The sequence below is a fragment of the Antrostomus carolinensis genome, unplaced genomic scaffold (genome assembly GCF_000700745.2).
Source record: "Antrostomus carolinensis isolate BGI_N321 unplaced genomic scaffold, ASM70074v2 scaffold612, whole genome shotgun sequence".
NCBI classification, from domain to species: domain Eukaryota; kingdom Metazoa; phylum Chordata; class Aves; order Caprimulgiformes; family Caprimulgidae; genus Antrostomus; species Antrostomus carolinensis.
In genome coordinates this window covers 89564-112752 of record NW_010297350.1, presented here as the reverse complement: position 1 = coordinate 112752, position 23189 = coordinate 89564, and the positions used below count along the sequence as shown (strand labels likewise).

The following is a 23189-nucleotide window of genomic DNA, read 5'->3' as shown; positions in this document are numbered from 1 at the left end:
TGTCTGTGATTGTGGCTGCCAAAGCTGCAAAGACAGGTAGGCTACATCAGATTTGAAGTAAGCAGTTTGTTAGAATAATTTTGTAACTGGTCAACAGCTACAGCATAGTTGTCTCATAGACAGATCCTACAAAGCTAATGCTGTTGAATCAAAAGTTATTTGGTGTTTTAAGAATGCTGTTCAGTGGAATCGCAGATTAAAGTAGGAACAATTTAAGAATTTGGCTATCAAACATGTGAGTATTTCCAATGATATTCTTTTCAGAAAGAATACAAAAAAGACTTGGAGAATGAAATTAAAGGAAAGGGAATGGGAGTGGGCATGGATACCCCTGATATACAACGAGCCAAAAAAGCTTCTGAAATTGTAAGCCAGGTGAGTACAGAATGAATCTCTTAAGATTACTTTGGAAGTAAAACACAGAATCACAGAATCACAAAACACAATGAGATATTAAAAATATAAAATCTTCTCGAACATACTTTGGCTAGAAGGAATAGTCAGTGAACAATAAAAAAATTAAATTAAAGAAACTGAAGAATTTATTTCAAAGCCTGACCAGTGCTATCAGAATAACTTTGAAGATAGCATATATGTAGAATTAGTTATGTTTTTTTTTTCTTTTTTCTTCTTTTTTCTTCAGAAAGAATATAAAAAGGATCTGGAGACTGAAATTATAGGAAAAGGGATGCAAGTTGGCCCATATACTCCTGAAATACAACGTGTCAAAAGGGCTTCTGAAATAGCAAGCCAGGTAGGCATAGTTCAAACACTATTGTCAAAGTTTTAGTTCTATGTGACAATGAGTGTTTGACATACATAGCTCAAAATACTTCTCTAGCTCTGTAGAGGCTTTCACACCCATATTAAATTAATTTACATGTAGTAAAAAATCTTGCTGCCTGATTCTTATTTGTAATTAGGCTTGTCATGCCATGTAAATTTATTTTAATTGTTTACATCTACTTGCAGGTCTTTTTTTTTTTTTTTACATTACCTAATGAGAAGGCTATATATATCCTGACAGTGAAGGGAAAACATAATGCATATGAAAAAATATTTTATATATATATATATTACATATTTTCAGTGTGGAGCACAGTGTAAGGTATCCCATATAGAGAATGATAAAGGTATCATGGAGGAGAGAGTTTGAAATAAATACTGTACAAGGACATTGATGCTTATCAGCAATAAGCAACTTTTGTTGCAGTTTGGATATTCTGAGCCCAAGAAAGCAGGAAATAGACATTTAAAAATTGTTTTTCAGAAGATGTACAAAGATGAAGCAGAGAAGATGCTCTGTAACTATTCTGCTGTCCCAGACACTCCAGAGATGGAGAGGATAAAAAATACTCAGAAAAACATCAGTTCAGTGAGTAATAGTGCTTCTCTTTTCGCTTGCAACTTTTCAGATATTTTTCAGTTTAAATAGGCTCTTTTGCTGCAGCATGAAGTAGGGAACTTATGATTAAATGTCCTTTGAACCATTTGCATAATTTTCCTGGCAAAACCTGTATCATTCATTTCTTTCAGTAAAAAATAGCCAGTGTTTCTAGGTGTGACACTGTTATTTTGAATTGCTAAACCATTTGTACCACCTTGCCAAGCCACAGTTATTTTTAAATGAAGATTTTTTTTTTTATGTTTCCATCAAGCTCCAGGAAGTACTTTATTTAAAAGTACAAAAAAAAATCTAGGGCTTGTTACTGTGCATATAAGATTTTTCATCTGTTTCCTATCATATGTACAGAACATCAAGGTTTGGGTATAAAATTAGAACAGATCAGGTTTCATAAATATCTATCTCTAATTATTTGATGTTATACTGGATATATTTTTAAATTTTATGCTAGATTTAAATTTCAGTTTGTCCCTAGATATAAATTATGAGCTTAGATTTCTACATGTGCCCAGTTTGTACTGTCCTTTTTGGGCCCATTAATTCTGCCATTTGTAATTGTAGCTTTGCATGTAATATAATAGAGAAGAGGAGAAGTAAATGTAGCCTCTGGAACCAAAGCCTATCTACTTAGTGTCTTTTTTATGGCGGACTAAGTAATACTAATAAAGCCAATTATTTGAGAGAAAGGAATATAAGTTACTTAAATATTTTAATATTGTCTGACACAGATGTGGTTCTTTTGCTTAGAGATATTCTCAGCTTCTCCAACTCCACATGAGTAAAAGGTCAATTAGTTTTCCTCAGAGGTGTTTACCTGCAGCTGTCCCATATCACTGGGGCTTCATTAGGGAAGAAAGAGCCTGCAGGGAGAGGAAAAGAAAAATCTTTGAAGCTGCTCTAGGGGGTGGTTTCTCCTGTAACGTCTTCCAGCCATTTCCTCCTCCTTTTTTCTCCCTTTAGATGAGAGCATCTACATTGCTCTAAGAGCTGTTGACATGCCTGCTGGCCCCAATTTTGTTTCTTGTAATCTTTTGGTTTTGTATGGTGCTCTGCCGCTTGGTGTGACAGTGGTTAGCACCATCTCTCATGTCACTGGCATCCTAACATGCTACACCGAAACTCTGTGTAACAGAGGGGATCCAAGCTATCCTCTACTGATCTGCTTCACTCCCTGGTCCTGTCTTTGACAGCTTTTGATGAAGTCCTTAAATAGGTCAGCAGGTCTGGCAGTGCAGACTCTCTAACAGTTAGATACCAGGCACATAATAACCTTACACTGCTTAATTAAGCCTTGACAAGCCTTTGACACATCTGAAACCCTTGCAGCCCTGTAGGCCAGTCTGAGCTTTCAGTGCCAAGGCTGACAGTTATCCTCTTTGTTAGGGTACTAGATAATATGAAATACAAATATTTTGTCTGTGAGGTAATTTGGTTTATTTTGTGATCATCCTTTTTCTGTTTCTGAACTGGATCCTCCAAATGTAGGAAAGTAGTTTAGAGCTGTGATTGAATTATCATATTTTTTCTTTCTCCACGTTATAATCTTTCAGCAATCTGTACAATTTAGATTATAAAGGTAAGTTACTTTTTATTAAGTTAAGATATAGATGGGAACAGACTCAATATAAAAAAACTAATGACCCATAATCAGCTTCTGATTTTTTAATTTCATCTCAAGTATTTTCCTGCCTTAAAGTACAAAAATAGTGACTAGCTCTGCAGATAAGATCAGTGCTGCTTTTAGCTCACTAGCTCATTTGCCAGATGAGTTACAATAGGATATTTACTGCACAGTCATCTCTTTCATAGAAAAATTTCCAGATCCAACATTTTTGACCTCCTTGGTAGAGAAGAAAAGTATATTTTAGTTCAGTCCACTGTGTAAATCTTTCTACCTTGTACTGATATGTTGGTGCAGAAGGATTTTCAAGTTTTTACTCATAAACTGTCTCTGTTCTCACATGGTAAAACAAAATTCTAAATTGTTAAAGTTTTCTGAATATTAAAAATAATGAGTTGTGGACATAAATAATTCACTCTCCTCTAGAATATTTGGTGGTACTGGTCATCCTGGGTTAGAGAGGACTTCAAGGAATTAGGAGACATGCATCAAGAAAAGATTAATTGATAGGAAAAAAAAAAGTTAAATAAATCTTGGTTTCAAGAAAGGCAGAAATACGAAATGGTAAAGATTTATTTTATGAACTCTGGGATGGGACTTGTTTTTACAATACCAGCCTGGAAATACTTACTAGAATGGCAACAGCTGTGACACCAAATACTGAAATTCAAAACTTCTTTAGGAGTTTTGCAGCGTGAACTGGTGCTCCATGGTTAGGTAAATTATAGCCACATTTGGAATTTGTGGAGCAGTTATTTACTGTGTCTCTCAGTAACTTTGAATGATTGATTCTACTGATGTGCTTTACGTTTTATCCTTTACTGAAAGAGTTGAAATAGAGAGGAGAATTAAATAAACAGCATGTGCATCTTTTCAGAAGCGAGCTTTATTTTTAGATGCAGTCAGCTTTCTGGCTTGAAATCAGAAATCAAAAAATTGCGTGACTTGGACTGTAGGTCTGGCTGTTCTGGTTATTTTGTCATGAATATGTCGATTTTCTAGTTTGTTAAATTAGAATTAATAATATCTGCTCATTTCTCAGAGTATATTAAGATCTGAAGATTAAAAAAAAATTCAAATCTTACATGTACACGCACGTTCAATTACCTTGAAATGAGTGAGATTACTCAAGCATGAAGTTGTATTTGTAGATGTTTATAGATTATGATCTAAATTTTAATATTATTTCTAAATTAAAGCTATCATTGCAAATACTTACAGATGTTTGAGGTCAGTCTAAAGGATGATAATAGATTATCTGGGTTACAGTTGAAAACAAACAGAATGTTATTATAGTTATTGATAATTGGTCTGATTTCTGAAAAATTGAAGTATTTGCTTTCTTAGCAAGATTTATAGTCAGACCAATTTGGATTTTGGAAAATTGCCCAACCCTTTTATGAGAAATTGTACTTGCATTGCTAACAGTCTCGTAATTACTTTTTCTTTTGGGGAAATGAAGGTGTTTTATAAGAAGGAAGTAGGAGCTGGCACAGCTGTAAAAGAGACTCCAGAGATTGAAAGAGTAAAGAAAAATCAACAGAATATTAGTTCGGTAAGTGTTATCATCATTAATTATTCTTATGTGAGTAAATGGTGGTCGAACTTTTTTTCCATCTTGTTTACTAAAAATTCTACATTTTCATATCACACATCTCATTCAAATACTACTACACTGGATTTTGGATATAGAGGTCCTTTCTAGTAGAGTTAGAGTTCTACTGTAGTATTGTTCTTCTGTGTCCAGAGGTAGAGTTTCAAACTGAAGCATTATGAAAAATAGGAAAAACTTTGAACTAAATATTCAAGGAAAGAGTTTTGTCTTTCGAGAGTGAGAAACATGAAATGTATTTCCTGATATGACACACTGAACAGCAGTTGTAATTTGCAATTTAGAAAAATATTGTATCACAAAAAAGAAAATCTCTAAAGTTCCTGTAGAGTCTGCATTTATTACCTAGGGGTTGGTACAGTTTATGCTTTAAGAAGAGGAAAATGGATGTCCAGACTCCAGCTGTGTGAAAAGGTGGAGGGTTTGTGCCTCTTTATATGCTGATAAACTGACCTGTGGATCTCATGAGTCTGTTTCTGAATTGATGTTGTTTATCTATGGATGCCTAATGGCTTTGGCACTTAATGGGCAACTAAAAATAAAATATCAAAATGAGATGAGAGTTTCCTACAAGTAAAACATGCTCTTCTGATAAATATGTGACAAAACTTGGAAAAAAGTGGGAAAATTACTGCCAAGCAAGAAAACATTTGTAGCTGAATTGGTCACTTGTTAAGAATTTTTGGTGTGGAGTCCTCCGTGGCCATTTTTATGTTAGTGACATTACTTTTCTGATGATTAGCTGCTTTTTTAAAAATAAAGTTTGAAAATAACACAGAGACATGAAACTAGATTGTGTTTAAATATTAGCTGAAATCCAAATTAGGGACTCTGGACACTTATTCTGCTAGAATTTCCTTGTTTACCAAGTAGTGTTAAATACTGCATTTCCCACCAAAGTAAGGTTGGGTAGGGAATTTCCATAAAATTTTGAAAAACTCATACTTTCCTTGGAATTTTTCTCTGCTCCATCCATCATGTTTTATCTTGTCATTTTGAGTCACAGTGCAATTTGAAGATTCAGTGCAAGCTATCATGTGTCCTAAGTCCTGAAATAGTATTTCTGGTTGGGAAGCTGTAGGTTTTCTTGATTTGAGGGTGGGTTTTTTGTTGTTGTTGTTATTTGGGTTTTTTGTTGTTTTTTCTCCCCACCCTGTGCAATTATGCTTTTATGATTTTTTTTAGCCAGATTTGTACTGGTGTTCTAGAAACAAAACCCTAATCTCCTGTTACCTATTTGATTTCCAGTTACCACAGACATTAACTTTGAGAGTAGTCACACACTCACACACACACACACACACACAGAGGCTTATTAGGAGTAGTCTTACTCTAATGCTTTTTCTCAAAACCTTTGAAAGTGAAATGGAAAAATACTGTGCAGTGCTCTTGCTGTTTTAGAAATCCTAAACAGTGGTGAAGAGGGGGAAATGCTAGTAAATACATTTGAACAAAAGTATATAAAGAGAAACACAAAAAGCATTAGTGGTTTAGTGGTATGATGTAAGTAGCATGGCCATTACCTTGCTAGTCTATGTGTACAGTTAATATTTTACAAAAGGTATTTTATTACATGTAGCGTACTGGAGATTACTTAGGTCTTGTATAATATTTATTAAAAATGTAGAATGCCAAATTTAAAGGCAATGTGCAAGGAAGTTTTAAATTATATGTCAGTAAGAGGGAAATTATATTGTGTAATTTACAGGAGTCCCAAAGGCAGAGTAAATTACACCAATTTTGATTCCATTAGATTTAAAGATTTTATGCATGTCTTTGAATTTAACTAGAAGGACTTAGGACAGCTTTAAAACTATTTGCTGTGCTAAATGAAACTATGGAATGTGAAGCACATCTGCAATGCAAAACCACCCAGAACACCACACCAAAATAACACTCAGTGTACAACCAAACCATGCAAAAATGTCAATTGCGTCATGTTCTGAAGGTGATCAAATTCTTCCAGATGATGTATATTGGAGAGAAAGCTTGGAACAGTCTGTTTTCAAATCCTAAAACACAAGGTGGTGACAGCCAAGGTGGTTGAGCTCATCTTACCTGTTGTGATGATTAGTTTGGAAGAAGCAGCCTACTAAATAGTTGGAGTGAAGATCTCACAGAACTTTCAGAGCAAACATCAGACCTATGGACTGTAACTGAATCTGAACTGAGAAGCTATAAATAACTAAGGATTTTTAAAAAACTTGTTCATACTGAGGGACAGACAGAGCTGGACACAGAACTGGGAAGAAGGTTTTTGGGAGAAGATTGTAATTGTGTTTTTGTTTGTGTGAAATCCATGAGGAAACCCCTGTGATATGTCAGTCAACACCACAAAGCTGGGGCCTGATTAAAACTCAAGCAACAAACATTTTGAAGCATTTTAAGGACTAGTAGCACTGCCAATTCTTAAGCTTACCTAATAGTCTCTTTTAAAAGACATGTTTTCCAGTAGTTTACTACTTCTGCCAGTCCCAAACTGTCGGGACTGAAATTTTCCATTCTTTGAGCTGGTTTGGTTCTATTTATTTATTTATTTATAGATCTCAGCCAAAGCAGCTTCCAAGTGTGAGCTTAGAGAAAAACAAGTTGTTTTGTCAGTGTTAAGAAATTTGCCATTCTCCAGAAGTACCATGTCCTGGAGAAGAGAGTTAAAAATTATCTGCTAAGTGACATATGGTACAGTGGATTTGGGAAAAAAGAGAACAGGGATGAGGATCTGAAAGTGTAAAAGGGCTTGGTCGTGGACAGAGTGGAGGGGTAAATGTGGGGAAAGACAGGCAGAGTGACATGCTCCTGTGCGTGGGTGCTTCCTTCCACAAGAGCTGAAACAGAACCCAAGGTTGTTTAGACTCATCACTCGCTTGCTGACAGCATGTGTCTGAGGTACCCTTGGTCAAATATTTTCCCTTTCTTTAATGATGGTGTCCATGGAGGTAACAAACTACGATTGTTCTCATGGGTTTGTGCAGTCAGTCTAAACAAACCACAAGGGGCTTAAGATGAAGGTGCATGAAGTAATGTACATTTATAGTTTTTCACATCATGACAAATTGCCTCCCTGAGAGGTACCTTTAGGGAATATTGCTAAGGTCACTAAGTCAATATGCAAAAACAAGAACCTGAATTCAAGTCCCTGTGTATAGACCTGGTGATCCAGTGCCAAGGTATACGCTTTTATACTTTGCCATGGAGGCAAACCTGCTCTGGTTTTCCCTTTTGCAAAGTGCAGTTCAACGGGAATTCTTATTTGAATGCTGGTTCTGTATAATCCTATGTTTTTTAAAATTATGTAGCCAGATTAGCTGTTACTTGTCTATGCTCTCTAGTAAAAATAATACTTTTCCGTGTCACAATTCCCTTTTCCTCCTTTCACAGCAAAATTAGTGAATTATTGTGTGTGAAAAACTCAGATGCTTTAGTAAGGAGCAACATAGAAAATTTCCTGAAGAAATCACTAATTCTGTCATTGAAGCAGGACCTCAGACTAGTTAAAGAAAAAAAAAAATGGTCAGTCATGGTCCGCATGCAAACTACTCACTAAGTAAGGGTCATTGATTATGTGTGATGAATGAGGCAGATTCTCTTGAGAAAAACAGCTTTTGTTAATAAATAAGATTATAATGCACTTAAAGAGGAAAAGAATGAAGTAGTATAAAATATATTAAAAGCTGTACGTGGAGCATATTTGTACAAGGGGCAGAACCAGGGTTATATTCAAGTTAATGGCATCATTTTCTGATTTTTGAGTCCTCGATTTTGCAGCTTTAAAATGTATCTAACAGAAGTTTTGTATGCCACATTAATATAAAACTGTGCAAATTGATTCATTATGCTGTTCCCTTGTTCTTAAAGTACTTTTACTTCCTTGAGTCTTGCTGATGAAAAATGTTTCCAACTATTATGTACCACTGCACACACAATTTTGAATATTTTTGTGAATTTTGCTGTTTTATTACCATTGTAAAGAAAAAGAAAGCATGCCATGTCACTGTAAAGGATGGCATGGTTTACAAGTATTGTTTATTTTACAGTGACATAAGAGATTTGAAGCTGAATGTGCTGAATACTGGACAGGTATTTAGTAACAGACAGTAAGAAAAAGACAGTGCACAGATTTGTTCAAGATGACCCTTTTGGATAGCATATGGAAAACCAGAAAATATGATGCTTTTCTTTTTAGTGCCACATCCCCTTAACCTTACAATTCTTTCTCATTAAGTTGAATTCCAGTTTTGGTACATATGGTGAATAACTGAAGAAATTCTATTCTTCGCATCCTTCAAATTATGGAGCCTACCATATCCAAACATACTGCTGTTTAGAAGAGATTAAATGTGGCAAAACCAGCAGTAAATATCTGCCAGCATCTTCAAAGACATTATCCATCCAAATGTCTGTATTCTCCCTGATGTGTCTGCCTGTGTTTTTAGAGAACTTGAATGAGACTTTGAAGTCATCTACCCTTTTAAGAACACATCTGTGAAATACTTGGTTTCTGAATGGACTGGTAGACTCCGTAGCAATATAATAGCAAGACAAAGTATTGTCAGAGTGATGCAAATCTCCAAGTAGTATATGCAGCATTCCAATTGTCATAGAATCATTCAGGTTGGAAAAAACCTTTTAAGATCATCGAGTCCATCTGTATAGCCACAATCCCATGTGATATATATGCCCACTGTAAGAGTTTCAGTATACTAGACTTGCTATATGCACTCTCTGCTGCATCGTATCAAACAAGATGCCATTGGAGACCCTAACAGCCTGTTTCAGAAATGAAATATTAACTGTTTGTTTTCAGGTCAATAGTGTTGATAGGTGTGGTATAGCTATGAAGTATGTGTAAGGGAGAGATTACAAAATGTTGTGTGTTAGTGCTTGTCTGTATCTTCTTTAAATTGCTAATATTTTGTAATATTTATTGTGCAGATTAAATACAAGGAAGAAATTCAACATGCAACAACTATTTCTGATCCACCAGAACTAAGGAGAGTTAAGGAAAACCAGAAGAATATTAGCAATGTGCGCCCCATTTTCATTGCTTGCATACTTCTCTCTGCTGTATTAAATGTGTTTGTGTCTCAGTCAATGTCTGTGGTGTTTCTGCTAGTTCCTGTTTGTCCACGAAGACTAATGTAATCAAGTAATGGTAAAATGATAACTCCTTAGCCTTGCACTTTGATTAACATAAATAAGAGTGAAATATTCCTGTTGAACTGTACCAATTGTTTGTGTCTAAAATAGAAGAACTGCAAGAGGGTGAGTACTAAGTATCATGAGGAAAGATGTGTTTAATGAGGAATGGTATTTTCCATCCAAATGCAGTGTGCACTTTAATGATGTCTAACAAATTGTTATATTTCTGTTACTCAAAAGTCTCTGTGTAATATCTTCTGCCATGTTTGCTAGGTTCAGTACAAAGAACAGCTCTGCAAAGCTACGCCTGTGAGTGTTACCCCTGAGATTGAAAGAGTCAAGAGGAATCAAGAGAATGTCAGCATGGGAAGTTGCTCTAGTTTAATCTTTTGTATAATTTTTGGGTGCAGAGGATGAGTACCAGGTTCTGCCTGTAGAAGCTGTGACTTTTCTCTAGTTAGATGCTGGCCCAGTAATGCAGTTACTTGAACACTCTCTTTTAGGAAGCAATTGTGGAAAGCCATTGCTTGGTTTGGGAAATGGCATGTGAAACATCACCTATTCAATTGAAAAAATGGCTGCAATGTTTTGAAATGTTTCTGTCTTGGATATTTACTGGAAATCTTGAATGAATTATTTTTTAACAGAATATCCTTTTCCAGCTTTTTTTTTTTTTTACTTTTTCACTTTGTAAAAAAATTGACTACAGTTGTACTCAAGCTCCAGCTCTCTTACTTGGCAGCTTCTGATTCCTCAGTAATCTTTCTGTCAAAGTTTAGTATTTAATGGCTGACATAACCATTAGAAGGTCATACTGTTTGCAGGAGTATAAGTAAGAAGGTAAGGGCTTTTGAAGCATGCTCCTGCCTTTCTGCATTGCTGAAGTTGTACTGTGTTAATGCATCTTTGAGAGAGGAGCCATTCTCCTCACTGGGAACTGCTGTCAGCAGCCATATTTCATGGGATGTTTTCTGCCACGTTCCCCAAATTAATTTAGAGTTACAAAGTTCAAGAATACTGTCCCTCTAAGTTAAGTGTATGCTATTTATTCCTGGATTTATGTTGATATACCTAGCTCTCCTAAAATACAGGCTGTTAAATCAAACCTGTTTTCTCGAGTGATTTGAGCCAGTCTGTGTAGTTGTTTTACTCACATCATTGTTTACTTTTCACCAATTTTTTTGTTGTGTGGATTTCCTTGGAAAGATTAAATTCTCTTTCAGGTCACTGGAATAGCTTTGCACAGATTCTTTAACTTCAGACATTTCTAGAAACCTTAAGTCTTGAATAATCATTTTATCTTTACAAATGTCAGTTCGCAGGTTTAATCCATTCCATAGGTTACCATAATTTTTTTAAGATGGTAATTTTTCAATTGAAATATGTTGATGCGGATGGACCAAAACTGGGTTGTGTAGGAAAACAATTGTTTGAACAATATATATGTTAATTCCACAGTGCACTGCAGAATTATGAGCCTTATGTATCAGCACAGTTATTCTTATCAAACAAAACTAAGAGCTTATTTTTTTAAAAAAAAAGATTGTATGGAAACATTTATTTTACATAAAACAATATCGATTCTCATAAATCATGCAAGAATCTCTAAGTATTTACTAAATGTGTACTATATCTGACTTCCCAGTATTTGGGGCCAGCGTTAACATTAGACTGATTGGTCTGTCAATGCCACATCCTATCCTTTATCCTCTTTAGATACTGATCCTGCCTTGAGTGTACATTTGGTTAATGCATCATTGCTACAAGTGTATTTTGTTAAAAAGCAATAGAGGGGATGATCCTACAGTACATTTAAATAAACACATGGTGAAATTTAGGCAGTTGGATTCAATTGGCAGTTTGTCTGATGTATTGCACTCCCTCTGTGTAATCACCTTTGAATATACAGAGTATAAAAGTTAGAAAATGGATGGTATCCTTATGGAATCTCTGTATCTGGACAAATAGACATTTACTGTGGGCATTGCTGAAATTCAGTTTTTTTCATTTGCTCTGCTTGACTTTACTGCATTATTTGTGGCTTACCCCATTCCAAATATAAATTATTTCTCTATACTGCCAAAGACAAGTATAGTAAATGTCAAGATGTACATGTGTGTATATATCCACACAAATGTATTAATAAGATGACTATGCAGAAGAAATTCAAGGTTATGCTTCAAAAATCAAGTTTTATAAGCTTTAATAAACTTCAAATGCATTTTAGCTTTTCAGTTGTTTCCTGGATGACCTTTTAAATCATACATTTTAATGTAATACAATGTGATATTGCTTTAGCTGAAACAGTATGTACCATTTTATTCTGTTATATAATAGGTTCACTACAGAGAGCAGCCTGGCAAAGCTACTGCTGTGAGTGTCACTCCTGAGATAGAGAGAGTCAAGAAGAATCAAGACAATATCAGCTCGGCAAGTTGTTAGAATCTTTTTGTCATTTAGATTTTCAGTCATTGAAGGAATATAACAAGGATACGCTTTTCCATTTAGATTTGATGTGTCAAATTAATCCAACTGCATCATCTACCGAATGGATTTTTTTTTTTTCTCCTTTGAATACATGCACTGCACTTACGGGCAACAAAAATATTCAGACTTGCCTGGTTATTCTTGCAAAAAAGGTAAATGGTTGTGTTGACACTAGTATTTTTCAAGGAGGGAGTCAGTAGAGGTCAGTCATTCTTTCAAGAATCTTTGTCTCTTGTTACCAAATTTTAGTTGCTAGACTGCAGAAGTAAATTGCAATAAAGAACAAAGGAAATTTAGTGCAAATTTCTTTTTTTTTTTTTTTTTTTTTTTTTTTTTTTTATGATTCAAAGCATGGAAGCTTATAGTCATCCTTCTACTCTGCAACATGCCACCTGTGTAGAGCTGAGGAATCCTAAAACTGATCTTATTACTAAAGAGTAAAATACTGTATTTTCTTGACTTTTATGGTACTTACTTCCCCCCCCCCCCCCCCCCCCCCCTCCCCCCCCCCCCCTTTAAATCGCCATTACAGTGGTCTAAAAAGCAGCAGACAGTTCTAATAAGAAGCAAGGAGGAAGTCTGAACTGAGTGTAAGAGGGAAAGTAAAGTAGGTTGGATTTGTCAGAGGATTTGTCTAAGGACAAAGGAACAGAATCTGACCTTGTAACTACATATGTCTTAAGTACATTCTTAAAATGCTCATACATATTTACCAAAGTCAATTAGTCTTCAGGTGCATAGTTAAAAATAAGAGGGAAACTTCCCAGCAGTTCTAGACTTTAAATATTTTTTTTTTATTTCTGAAAATTAAGCTTTTTTTTTTTTTTTTCCTAGTGACTCCTTCACTTTGTTTCTCAAGATTTACAGAGATAAATACTTTTCTATGTTAATGGGCAGCAGATGAAAACCAAACTAGGCTGGCTGTAATTATTCTGTCCAGAAAATGCCTTGTATTCAAAAGCATATGTAGCTGAATATACTTGCTAAGAAAACTTATTGTTTAATTAAGAAGGATTTGAAGAATATGCAGTACCATATATTTCTGTTTCTCTGTACATTACTTCAAACTTACCTATGAAACATAGACATCAAGACTCATATTTTCATAGGTGTGTTGTGCTTAGGTAATATGTAATTTTAAAGAGGGTTAGACAATTTCAATACTTGTTTTCTCTCATCAGAAATGCATGTTGAAATAGATTTGCACAACTGATTTGAGAGGTAATACTTTGAGTGTGAATGTATAGGTAAATTTAAAATATTTACTAACACTCAGTATACAGGATACAATGCAATACAGGAGCTAAGAGTCCATTAGTAGAAGAATTCAACCAGCCAGAAGAAACTTCAGTATAAGAGTACTCATTCTATAACCAACAACAAGGACCAAATATTTTTACTGTTCTAGAATTTTGAGTGTGTGTGGGGGGGTTTTGCCCTTTTTTTTTTTTTAACAGATAATTAACCTTGCATCTTTACAAGTCTATAAAATACCACAAAAGAAGCTAATTAGGAGAAATGTGACATAGGAGGTTTTGTACTTACTGATGCACAAACACAGAGCCCAATGTTCTCTTTGAAAACAGCATATTCAGATTTGTCCCAGACATATTGCTTTTGTGCTGCTAGCAAGGACTAGCTACCAAACAGGAGTAAGAAGGTTGCCACAAGACTAATCTACTTCTAAGAGTTGAATTCCCTGGGGACCCAGTGGTTCTCACACTAATCCCAACCTGGAAACAAACTAAGGACAGAATCTAGGTCTGCCCGCACAATAAGAAGGTAGCTTATCATCAACCGTACAAACATGTTTTAAAGATATCCACATCACAATGGTGTTTTCTTATTATTTATCTTATTTTTCAGTTAATAAATGAATTATTTCACTTATGCCATTTAAACAGTCAAGAGTTTCAGCTTTCAGGTAAATACCATTTTTTTGAGTAAGTGATTAATAGAATAATCATGCCCTTTGGCCTTACCAATATATTAGCTCATCTGTATCCTCCCTCTGAAATAAGTCATTAGAAGATGAGTGTAAAGAAAGAAACAAGAAAAACGTTGGGTGTTGTGATTTGGAAAGGATACCATTGCATGGTGTGTTTCTCACCATCTTTTCTACTGTAAACAAAAACGTGTGCTGTTGTTGCTGTTTTGCAGGTGAAGTACAGCAGTGATCAGAGGCAGATGAAGGGTAGACGTAGTGTGCTTCTAGACACACCTGAGCTAAGGCATGTCAAAGAAACACAAAACAACATCTCAATGGTAGGGTACTTTCTTCCTTTAACTAGAGAATACTAAGGAATGGCACGACTTCTACTGGATTTTGCCTTCCATTAATATAGGTAACTAATGAAACTCTGCTCAAGTATGGAAGGAGTATTTTCTTCTTATGCCTGTTGAGGGAGTGTTTGCTAACTGCATATGACTGTAATGAACATTTTCAAAATACTAATAAACAGTTTTCTAACAGTTAAATGTCTGCTCTTTTTTTTTCTTTAAAAAAGTACACACTTCATTTGAGCATCATACAGTTTGACTGGATTAGGTGACACACTTCACCTTGTGCCTGTGCATGTTCCTGGTTTCTGTGTGACTTTTGTTCTTGGAATGAGTTGTTTCGTGTGCATTTGCTTGTGTGAGAGTGTTTGTCAATTTAATTCCTTGATGATTAAGACTGTTTAAAAAAATAAATATGCATAATCAGGGGTACTACTTTATAACTCTTACTAATACTGGTTTTGTTCCAACACTTGATTATATAACATCCTAATTCTTTCTAAAAACCTACGTTTAAAGCCAATTGGCGTATGATAAAACAAAAGAGCAAAAAAGTACATTTTGTACAAAACTGTGCATATATCAAAATTCTCAGTGAATGGAAATACTTCAGGACTATTTACCGTTGGAACATTTTTTATTGACAGATGTAGTTGTCTACATCAGTAGAGAGCCATCCTATCTTAGAGAAGAAGGGAATGGCCCAGATGACCTCCTGACAGCTTTTTCTGTTCTGTGTGACTGTTAAGATGATGCTTTGCTGCTTGAGTTAATGCCTAATTCAGTGGCACTGGAAAACAACTGCAAAAATGATAATAAAATATCAGAAAATCAAGTTAGGGAGATCCATTTAGAGACAGCCAGCCAACCTGTCTCGTATATGTAACAATTCTACTATGGTGCAAAAACCAATGAATATAAGCGTGTCATAAAACAGACATGTATGCATTCTTGCATAGAATAATTATTTGCTGTCAATTCCAGCTTGAGGAAAAATGTAATTCTTTTTGTTTTCCTAGGTAAAATACCATGAAGATTTTGAGAAGACAAAGGGCAGAGGCTTCACCCCAGTGGTAGATGATCCTGTAACAGAGCGGGTGCGGAAAAACACCCAAATTGTGAGTGATGCAGCATATAAAGGTGTGCATCCACATATTGTTGAAATGGATAGAAGACCTGGGATAATTGTTGGTAAGTTGTTAAATACTGTTGCTATTGAAAACACTGTGGGGAAGATGAAAGCCTCTGCTGCTGTTCTCCATTATAGGAAAAATACTCCCAGATTTAATTTTCACTCTTTTCTCAATATGAAACTTGTCTTGAACTACTGGTTCAATGCCAGCTTCTAGTGAAGTAATAATGGGAATTAATAGGAGATACGATGTGATTTGCTCTGTAGTTTTTTTTTAAATATGGATACTCATTGCTATTACTTTAAGTTCGAATTTTGACTCTTCAGGAAAGACCAAAATATCTGCAATTTTGCACAGAAGAGAGATGATTAAAGCTATGATTCTCTAAGATTTCAGTGTTTAAATGTTGCAGACCATCCCCTTCTGTCAGTCAGCAATTTCTCCCGAGTTGCACATGCTCCATTTACCTCTTGTTGTGGAATTTCACACAGCTTTCAAAATATCTCAAGCTGTAATTCATCAGTAACTCATTAGATCTCTGATATGCCATGCACGTCTCAGAGGGTCACAGATTGTGGATCTAGGGCAACAACTTCTTCAGAAATTCATTGTCTGTCAAGACCCAACCACTTGAACTCACTTCTGTAGCTAGAGGTGGTGCAGCCAAAGAGAGAGAGAAAAGATCCTAAGCAAAATCACAGTTTAATATACAGTTTGCAATAGACCATTTAGTGCACACTTCAAACCTCCTACTCTGTACTGCATTGCACGTGTGCTGTAGCCCTATGTAAGAATCAGGAGTGCAATCCTTTGTTCAGTAACTGAAGGCTTGTTAGCACAAACAGATCAGGATTAAGAACATCCCTGAGATAAATCCTTGAGCTGTAAGTAGCTGAAACATTAGTACTGTTTATCACCTTAAAATCTTCCAGTGTCAAAACACACAGGAATTCTTAACTCCTCATGCCTTCCAAATAGCAAAAATAGTGCAACTATTTAAAGGAAATAGGCCATGACAAACCTGTGAGCTTAATATCCAGTTATATTTCAGCTAAGGCTTTTTCAGAGTGAACTGCAATTATAATATCTGCTTGTTTAAAAAGAAGCAATGAGCTCCCTGCTCATGGAATGTCCTTGGCAGTGAGAAAAAAAAAAATCATAGACTGAAAAAAACAACTATGAGTTTTTTCCTAGCTGATAATTGTTCAGCCAGTTAGGAAACTTACCTCTGCATTAGAGTCTATCTGTTTGGTTTTTAAAATATTAGTGAAGCTGTAACAACTTTTTCAAATGCCTCATTGGTAAAATTGATGCCTCTGCTTTGGAAAATAGGTGCTAGTTTGAACCATGCTAAAGCCATTCTAAATCTATCAAGATAAATTAATCTAACTGAGCTTTGGATATGTCGCTAAAGTGGCTCCATGATTGTCACGTGAGTATAAGGATATTTTAAGTTGGCAAAAGTTACCAGGAAGTTAAAATTGATTGGTCTATAAATAGCCAAGATTCTGATACTATGTATGTTATTTCAGATTTCAGAGTTGGATAAAATCAATACAAATCAATGGCTGCTGCACTGATGCTGCCATTAAGCTGTGCTTATGATCATAAGATAGTTTGGGTTGGAAGAGGCCTTTAAAGGTCATCTAGTCCAACCCCCCTGCAGTAAGCAGGGACACCTTCAACTAGATCATATTGCTCAGAGCCCTGTCCAGCCTGACCTTGAATGTTTCCAGAGATGGGGTTTTTACCACCTCTCTGGGCAACCTCTTCCAGTGTTTCACCACCCTCATTGTAAAAAATGTATTCCTTATATGTAGTTTGAATCTAACCTTGTTTAGTTTAAAACCATTACCCATTGTCCTATTCCTACAATGCCTGCTAAAAAGTTTGGCCCTGTCTTTCCTAGAAGCCCCCTTTAAGTACTGAAAGGCTGCTACAAGGTCTCCCTGGAGCCTTCTCTTCTCCAGGCTGAACAACTCCAAATCTCTCAGCCTTTCTTCCTAGGAGAGATGTTCCATCCCTCTGATCATTTTGTGGTCCTCCTATGGACCCACTCCAACAGATCCATGTCTTTCCTGTGCTGAGGGCTCCAGAGCTGGACACAATACTCCAGGGAAGGTCTCAGCATAGCAGAGTAGAGGGGGAGAATCACCTCCCTTGACCAGCTGGCCATACTTCTTTTGATACAGCCCAGGATACGGTTGGCCTTTTGGCCAGCAAGCACACATTGCCAGCTCATGTCCAACTTTTCACCCACCAGTACCCCCGAGTCATTTTCTGCAGGGCTTATTATATTTGTTCTTTACTGAGGCATGATCAAACAGAACTGGGGCATTCACCAGTTCCCCCACCACTCATGCCTGGGCCATGCCAGTGATTTATGTAGTTACATAATTTATCAGTGTTAGGACTAACGCCTAGTTTATCAAAAGATTTTACATTAGCTTTTATTCATCTTGTCAAGAGAGAGTTAGCACTGTGCCTCACCTTATGGGAGTTGCAGTAGATAACACATAATGTATGTACATTTAATGTGTTCTAAAGCCATGGGATTTGTTTTATTAGGTCTGTCTGTTATTTCCATTGCATCTAGGCTGTTAATCATTTGAAACATGACATATTTGGGGTCCCCAACCCATTATTTAGCTTGGTACCACTCAAACTAGCAAAAGGACCAAGTTGGGAAGACAGTTATTTTTCCTGCTTACAGTGCATTGAGTAAATCTTGCAGACAGATCTGCCCAAGAAGCAAACCATTAGTAAAATGGTGTGATCTGGTAGATTTGTGCTTTAACTGATTGTACTTTACATCGAGGTTTTATTTTAAACTGGTTTGGAGAGACTAAATGATTATTATACTTTTAGACATACCAGATACAAGTTGTATATATTAGATTGATGTGAGTAGATCAATAATTGACACCGTAGCTACTTCTGCATTTCTTATAAGCCTCCTCTTAATTTGTACAACACTGTAATTATCTGTGAAAAGTTTATTAAAAACATGGTTGACCCTGTATTCAGTTTTCTGCTGTGATTATAACTTCAACTCAGATATGAAATTGGTTATTTCTTGCGGATTCTTTTTTTTTTCAATATCCAATTAAGACGTGAATTCAGAGATATTAATAACTTACTTGTATGAGTTAAAGCTGAAGATCTTGTGATTACTACTGCCATTGAATATATACACTGAATTCAAAAAATATTTTTAGATAGTGGTGTAGTGGATCAACAGTAAGTCTGTGTCCCAGAGAATTTAGATATCTGGAAGACAAAGGGAATTATTAGTTAAGATCAAGAGTGGATGTAATTTTACTCAACTGTAGATGTCTGCAATATAGATTTCTACAGCAGAATTTGTCACCCTTGTACATTTTTTTGTATTAATTAAGGAAGATACTTTTGAGCTTATAAGAATTGAGCAACTTACGGAAATTTATTTTGGATAAGATGAACCATGCCCCTGATTCTACTTATTAGCCTGACTTGATCTCTTCTGTATGCAAAGGAAGGCCTGTCAGCTGTAGAGATGTATATTGCCAACTGTATATATACTGCAGCATCTCAGTGGAGTAAGGATGCTGCTGGTGGACTAGGGAAATAATCTTGTAGCTTTGATGATTTTGTTTCTGCTAGTGGAAAAGAGCTTTGGTATGGGATATTTAACTTGTTTCAATTTATCTAGACTTAAGAAAATACTATGGTCATATTTAGAAAAGGGAAACAAAAGTTGCGATAAAATGTCTCGTTAAAATAACATAAATACTTAAAATGAATGCACTAAGTTATTTTAAGCAGGAAATAAATGCTTTCCAGTCCTTTCAGGTGAATATCTAGATGTTTTGGTTAATTTCTAGATGAAGGAAATTAGTTGCTGATTGTTAAAACTCATTCCTTTCATGCTTTTACTTCCTTTGTTGTTTGTCTGTCTTATAATTTCTGTGCTTTGGGAAAAGATCTTAAAGTTTGGCGCACAGATCCTGGCTCCATCTTCGACATTGATCCTCTGGAGGACAATATTCAGTCTAGGAGTCTGCATATGCTTTCTGGTATTGCTTATATCCTGACATTTCCCAAGCTTTTTATGTTTATGAATCTAAGTTGATACAATGAATTTTCAGGTCAATGTGGCAGCCATATGTTTTATAAGTATGTTTTCATATATATATATATATATATATAATGTGTAGTATTTTAAAAGCTGTGTTTTTTAGGAACTTCAGCTGTAATCACATGTGCAGATAAGAAATAGTGAAAGAAATCTTATCCTAAACAACAACTATTCATACCACTTACAAGTTGTCACTTAAAAAACATTGACCTGCTTTGTCCTCAGTGTAAGCAGAATTTTCAAATAGCTGGACCTTATTAAGATTTCAGAGATATGGAAGGTGGCCTGTTTATGAAATTTATTTCTTTTCTATGCACATTTTGCTTATATGGCACATGGTATTACGCCTTGTCCTATTGTTTGCAACTCCACTGTGTTCGTAATTTAAAGGTAGATGGAAAAGGAGAGAAGATAATGTAATAATAGGCAGCAATGTTTTGGCTGTACAAGTTTTTGGATTTTTTTCACCCCCAGAGTGTTTATTTTGAATGTTTAATTTTGTGCATGCATTTTCTTTGCTACTAATAGTGAAACTTTAAATATTCTTTTGAATGTCGTACAGCAGTATTTCCACATGCACTCGTATGCATGCTTGGATGAAGGAACATTTTTATTTTCCACTGGAAATATTCATATGCTTCATCTTGATCCCTTTTTTCCCCAGTATCTCAATCTAACCTTCCATTTCTGACATTCTTTTAAAGCAGAGAATGAGTTTTGTTGTCTCTGATTTTGAAGCAACCTTTTCAACTAACGGTTTTCAAAATGGTTACAATTGTGAACAATTCACTTTTCTCTAATTTTAATGCCATCAGCGTATGAATATCAATGTTAGCAGTGTTGGGGTTTTTGTTGTTGCTCATCTTTGCACTTCTGTTATCTAGTTACTGTGTTATTCTTTCTTTCTACCTTGTAGAAAGAGCAAGCCGTTACAGTAAGCAGTATTTACATTCTACCAGTTTGGGAGATTATAAATCAGATGGCTCTGACACGAACCCTACCTTTTCTTACTGCAGTGAGGTAACAAGGCCATCTGATGAAGGAGGTACCCCTTATTCCCACCTTTTTTTCACTAATTACACTGTCACAGTGTGTTGAGACCTCACAGGCCTGTATTAACTCCGTATCCTTGTATAGTCACAAGTCATTGGAAACTATGTAAGCTATTGCCTGATTAGTTAAGGAAGCAAAGCAAAATCTCAAGATTGCAGTTTCTTGCATGCCATATTTCTTTATCACATACTTTCTTTCACCATTTTGGTAACGCTGTCAGTCTGAAAGCCTTGCTAACTCCCATCTACAGTCCTTAAGAAAAGGTGTGTTGTGTTTTTGCAAAATGAACACAAATCTGTTTTTTATTTCTCTCAAAAGACACAATGTAACTTAAAAAATAAAACTAAAAAAAAAAAAGAAAAAGAATTTACCTTGCACTTTTCAATGGGCAAATGAAGCATATAATAATAATTTAGTGACTGAAGTACTTCTTCCCGTATTAAACTGTGCATGTGCTTGTGGCTATCTGTTTCCATCCTACAAAAAAGAAGAGTATCAGCTGACAACTTTCTCACATATGGAAGTTTTCTTACACTTTCAGGAGTTTGGGAACCAGGGTTAATATTCAGCTGGGAAGCTTATATAGTCTGGTATTGTTTAACATGGATTAATATTAGAATACTTTGATGAACCTACATGCCCAGGTACAAAAGCATATCTTGTATCTGTTTGATGCCATAGATTAAAACAAAATTGATGAAAATGATCAGTAAGGGTCTAGTCACCCTAGTGGTGTTACAGTGTGTACTAGACTTGACTAGTGAGTTGTAATGCTCAGAAACATTGCATTCTAAATGTGTATTTAAAAAAAAAATAAATAGTGATTTCCACTTCTCAGTTGTGGAAGATGGTGCATTGAAAAGCTTGTCCAAAGGGGTACTATTTTTTTTTTTGAACTGTGAAAGATATTGCTACCATTTAGTTACCTGGCATCCTTGAATTACCCATGCTTTTGGAAGACTTTAAGGCATCTCAATTATGTTCTCCCACTCAGCAGAGTAATATGTTATTATAGTGGCTATTGTTTAGGGAGTCTATGTTGTGTTAGGCCCTGTGTAAATACATACAAGCAGCTCTAATTAAGAATGGGTGAGGAAGAAAGTGTTCAGACCGAAGAACTAACTCTGAACAAAGAAAGAAATACACATCTTTGACAGAACTGTAATTCCTTATATCGTCTGTCCATCTTTATTTAATATTTTAACTATCTTCCCCACTCTTTTAATAGATGAGAGTAATAATGCACATCATGCTGGTTTTTATTTCTCTTCCTGTGATGACAGAAAGTGGGCTTCACAGTCCAGTGCATATTGTCTCTCTGTATCTGTTCTGATCTTTTTTTGTCTCTATTCCAAGCCATTTTAACATGGCTTTGTCAGCTTGATTTGATTGTTAACAGATATTTTTTATTACTTGCCATATTGAGAATATGAAATGAGCTTTATTTTGCCGGTTGTTTTGGCACTAGCAAGCTTGCTTTTTGTGTCTCTATTTAAATTTATTATTGTGGCGATACATTGAATAGATCCTTGCCAATATCAACATATTTTAGCAAGATATTGTTTCCGTTTTTGACCCAGCTGGATAGCCAGGGTTGAGCACTTGCAGACAGTTTCCATTGCAAGGGAGAAATAAATGCCAAAGCTAAGTAATTTGACGTAATCCTAATGAATTACAAGGTAATGCCATTTCTATGAACATACTCAGAAAAAAAAAACAAAACCCAGCAGAAGATAGCATCTTTGGTCAAAAATACCAACCTTTTTCATGGCAGCATCCCATCCAATATGTTTAGCACATAGCCACAAGATGAGTTTGCCCTTGACCTTTATACCTGCCTCTTGTGACATACCACAGTAAATGAGAACCAAATCAATTTTTCGTAGATTTCATGGCTGTTTCTTACGGAGTTTGTACTTTTACATCTAGAAGTGTTTCTCACTGGCAATTTTTCAATCTGATGATATGCCAACGTGAAAGACAGTTGGAGATGTATGACCCGTTTTACAGCCTCTAAGTGTCTTTGGCCTTGTCTCGTCATCTTTCAGGTATTTCTGTGTAGTTCAATAGCTAATTTATTCTAGGTACCTTTACTGATATTTGACCCACAATTCAAGTCTTCCACTGCCACTACTGTTGGAATTGTTCCTTAAGCACCTCTCCCAGCCCTTAGCTGGGTCCCTGACTTCATACCAAATCTTAAAGGCTTATTCATATCTAAATAACTCTCTTGTCTTTGGGGAGTTTAAGTAACAACATCACAGGGAGGCTACTAATGTTGTTCACTGAATTCCTTCTTCCTATTTGATTCCCAGACTATTATTTTAGATGATGTGGTTGAG

The 23189-nt window shown here is 35.6% G+C and overlaps 1 protein-coding gene across 1 annotated transcript in view; it reads left to right on the top strand.

The window, feature by feature from the left end:
• The window catches only part of NEBL (nebulette), a gene marked incomplete at its 5' end in the record, with an annotated part of 77372 nt that overhangs the window by 30856 nt on the left and 23327 nt on the right, over positions 1-23189 (top strand). Inside the window, 11 exons of the mRNA XM_010162064.1 lie at positions 265-375; positions 644-754; positions 1271-1375; positions 4489-4581; positions 9571-9663; positions 10051-10134; positions 12115-12207; positions 14425-14529; positions 15564-15735; positions 19640-19732; positions 20711-20839. Coding sequence (XP_010160366.1) covers positions 265-375; positions 644-754; positions 1271-1375; positions 4489-4581; positions 9571-9663; positions 10051-10134; positions 12115-12207; positions 14425-14529; positions 15564-15735; positions 19640-19732; positions 20711-20839 — 1189 coding nt within the window. The remainder of the gene's footprint in view (positions 1-264; positions 376-643; positions 755-1270; positions 1376-4488; positions 4582-9570; positions 9664-10050; positions 10135-12114; positions 12208-14424; positions 14530-15563; positions 15736-19639; positions 19733-20710; positions 20840-23189) is intronic.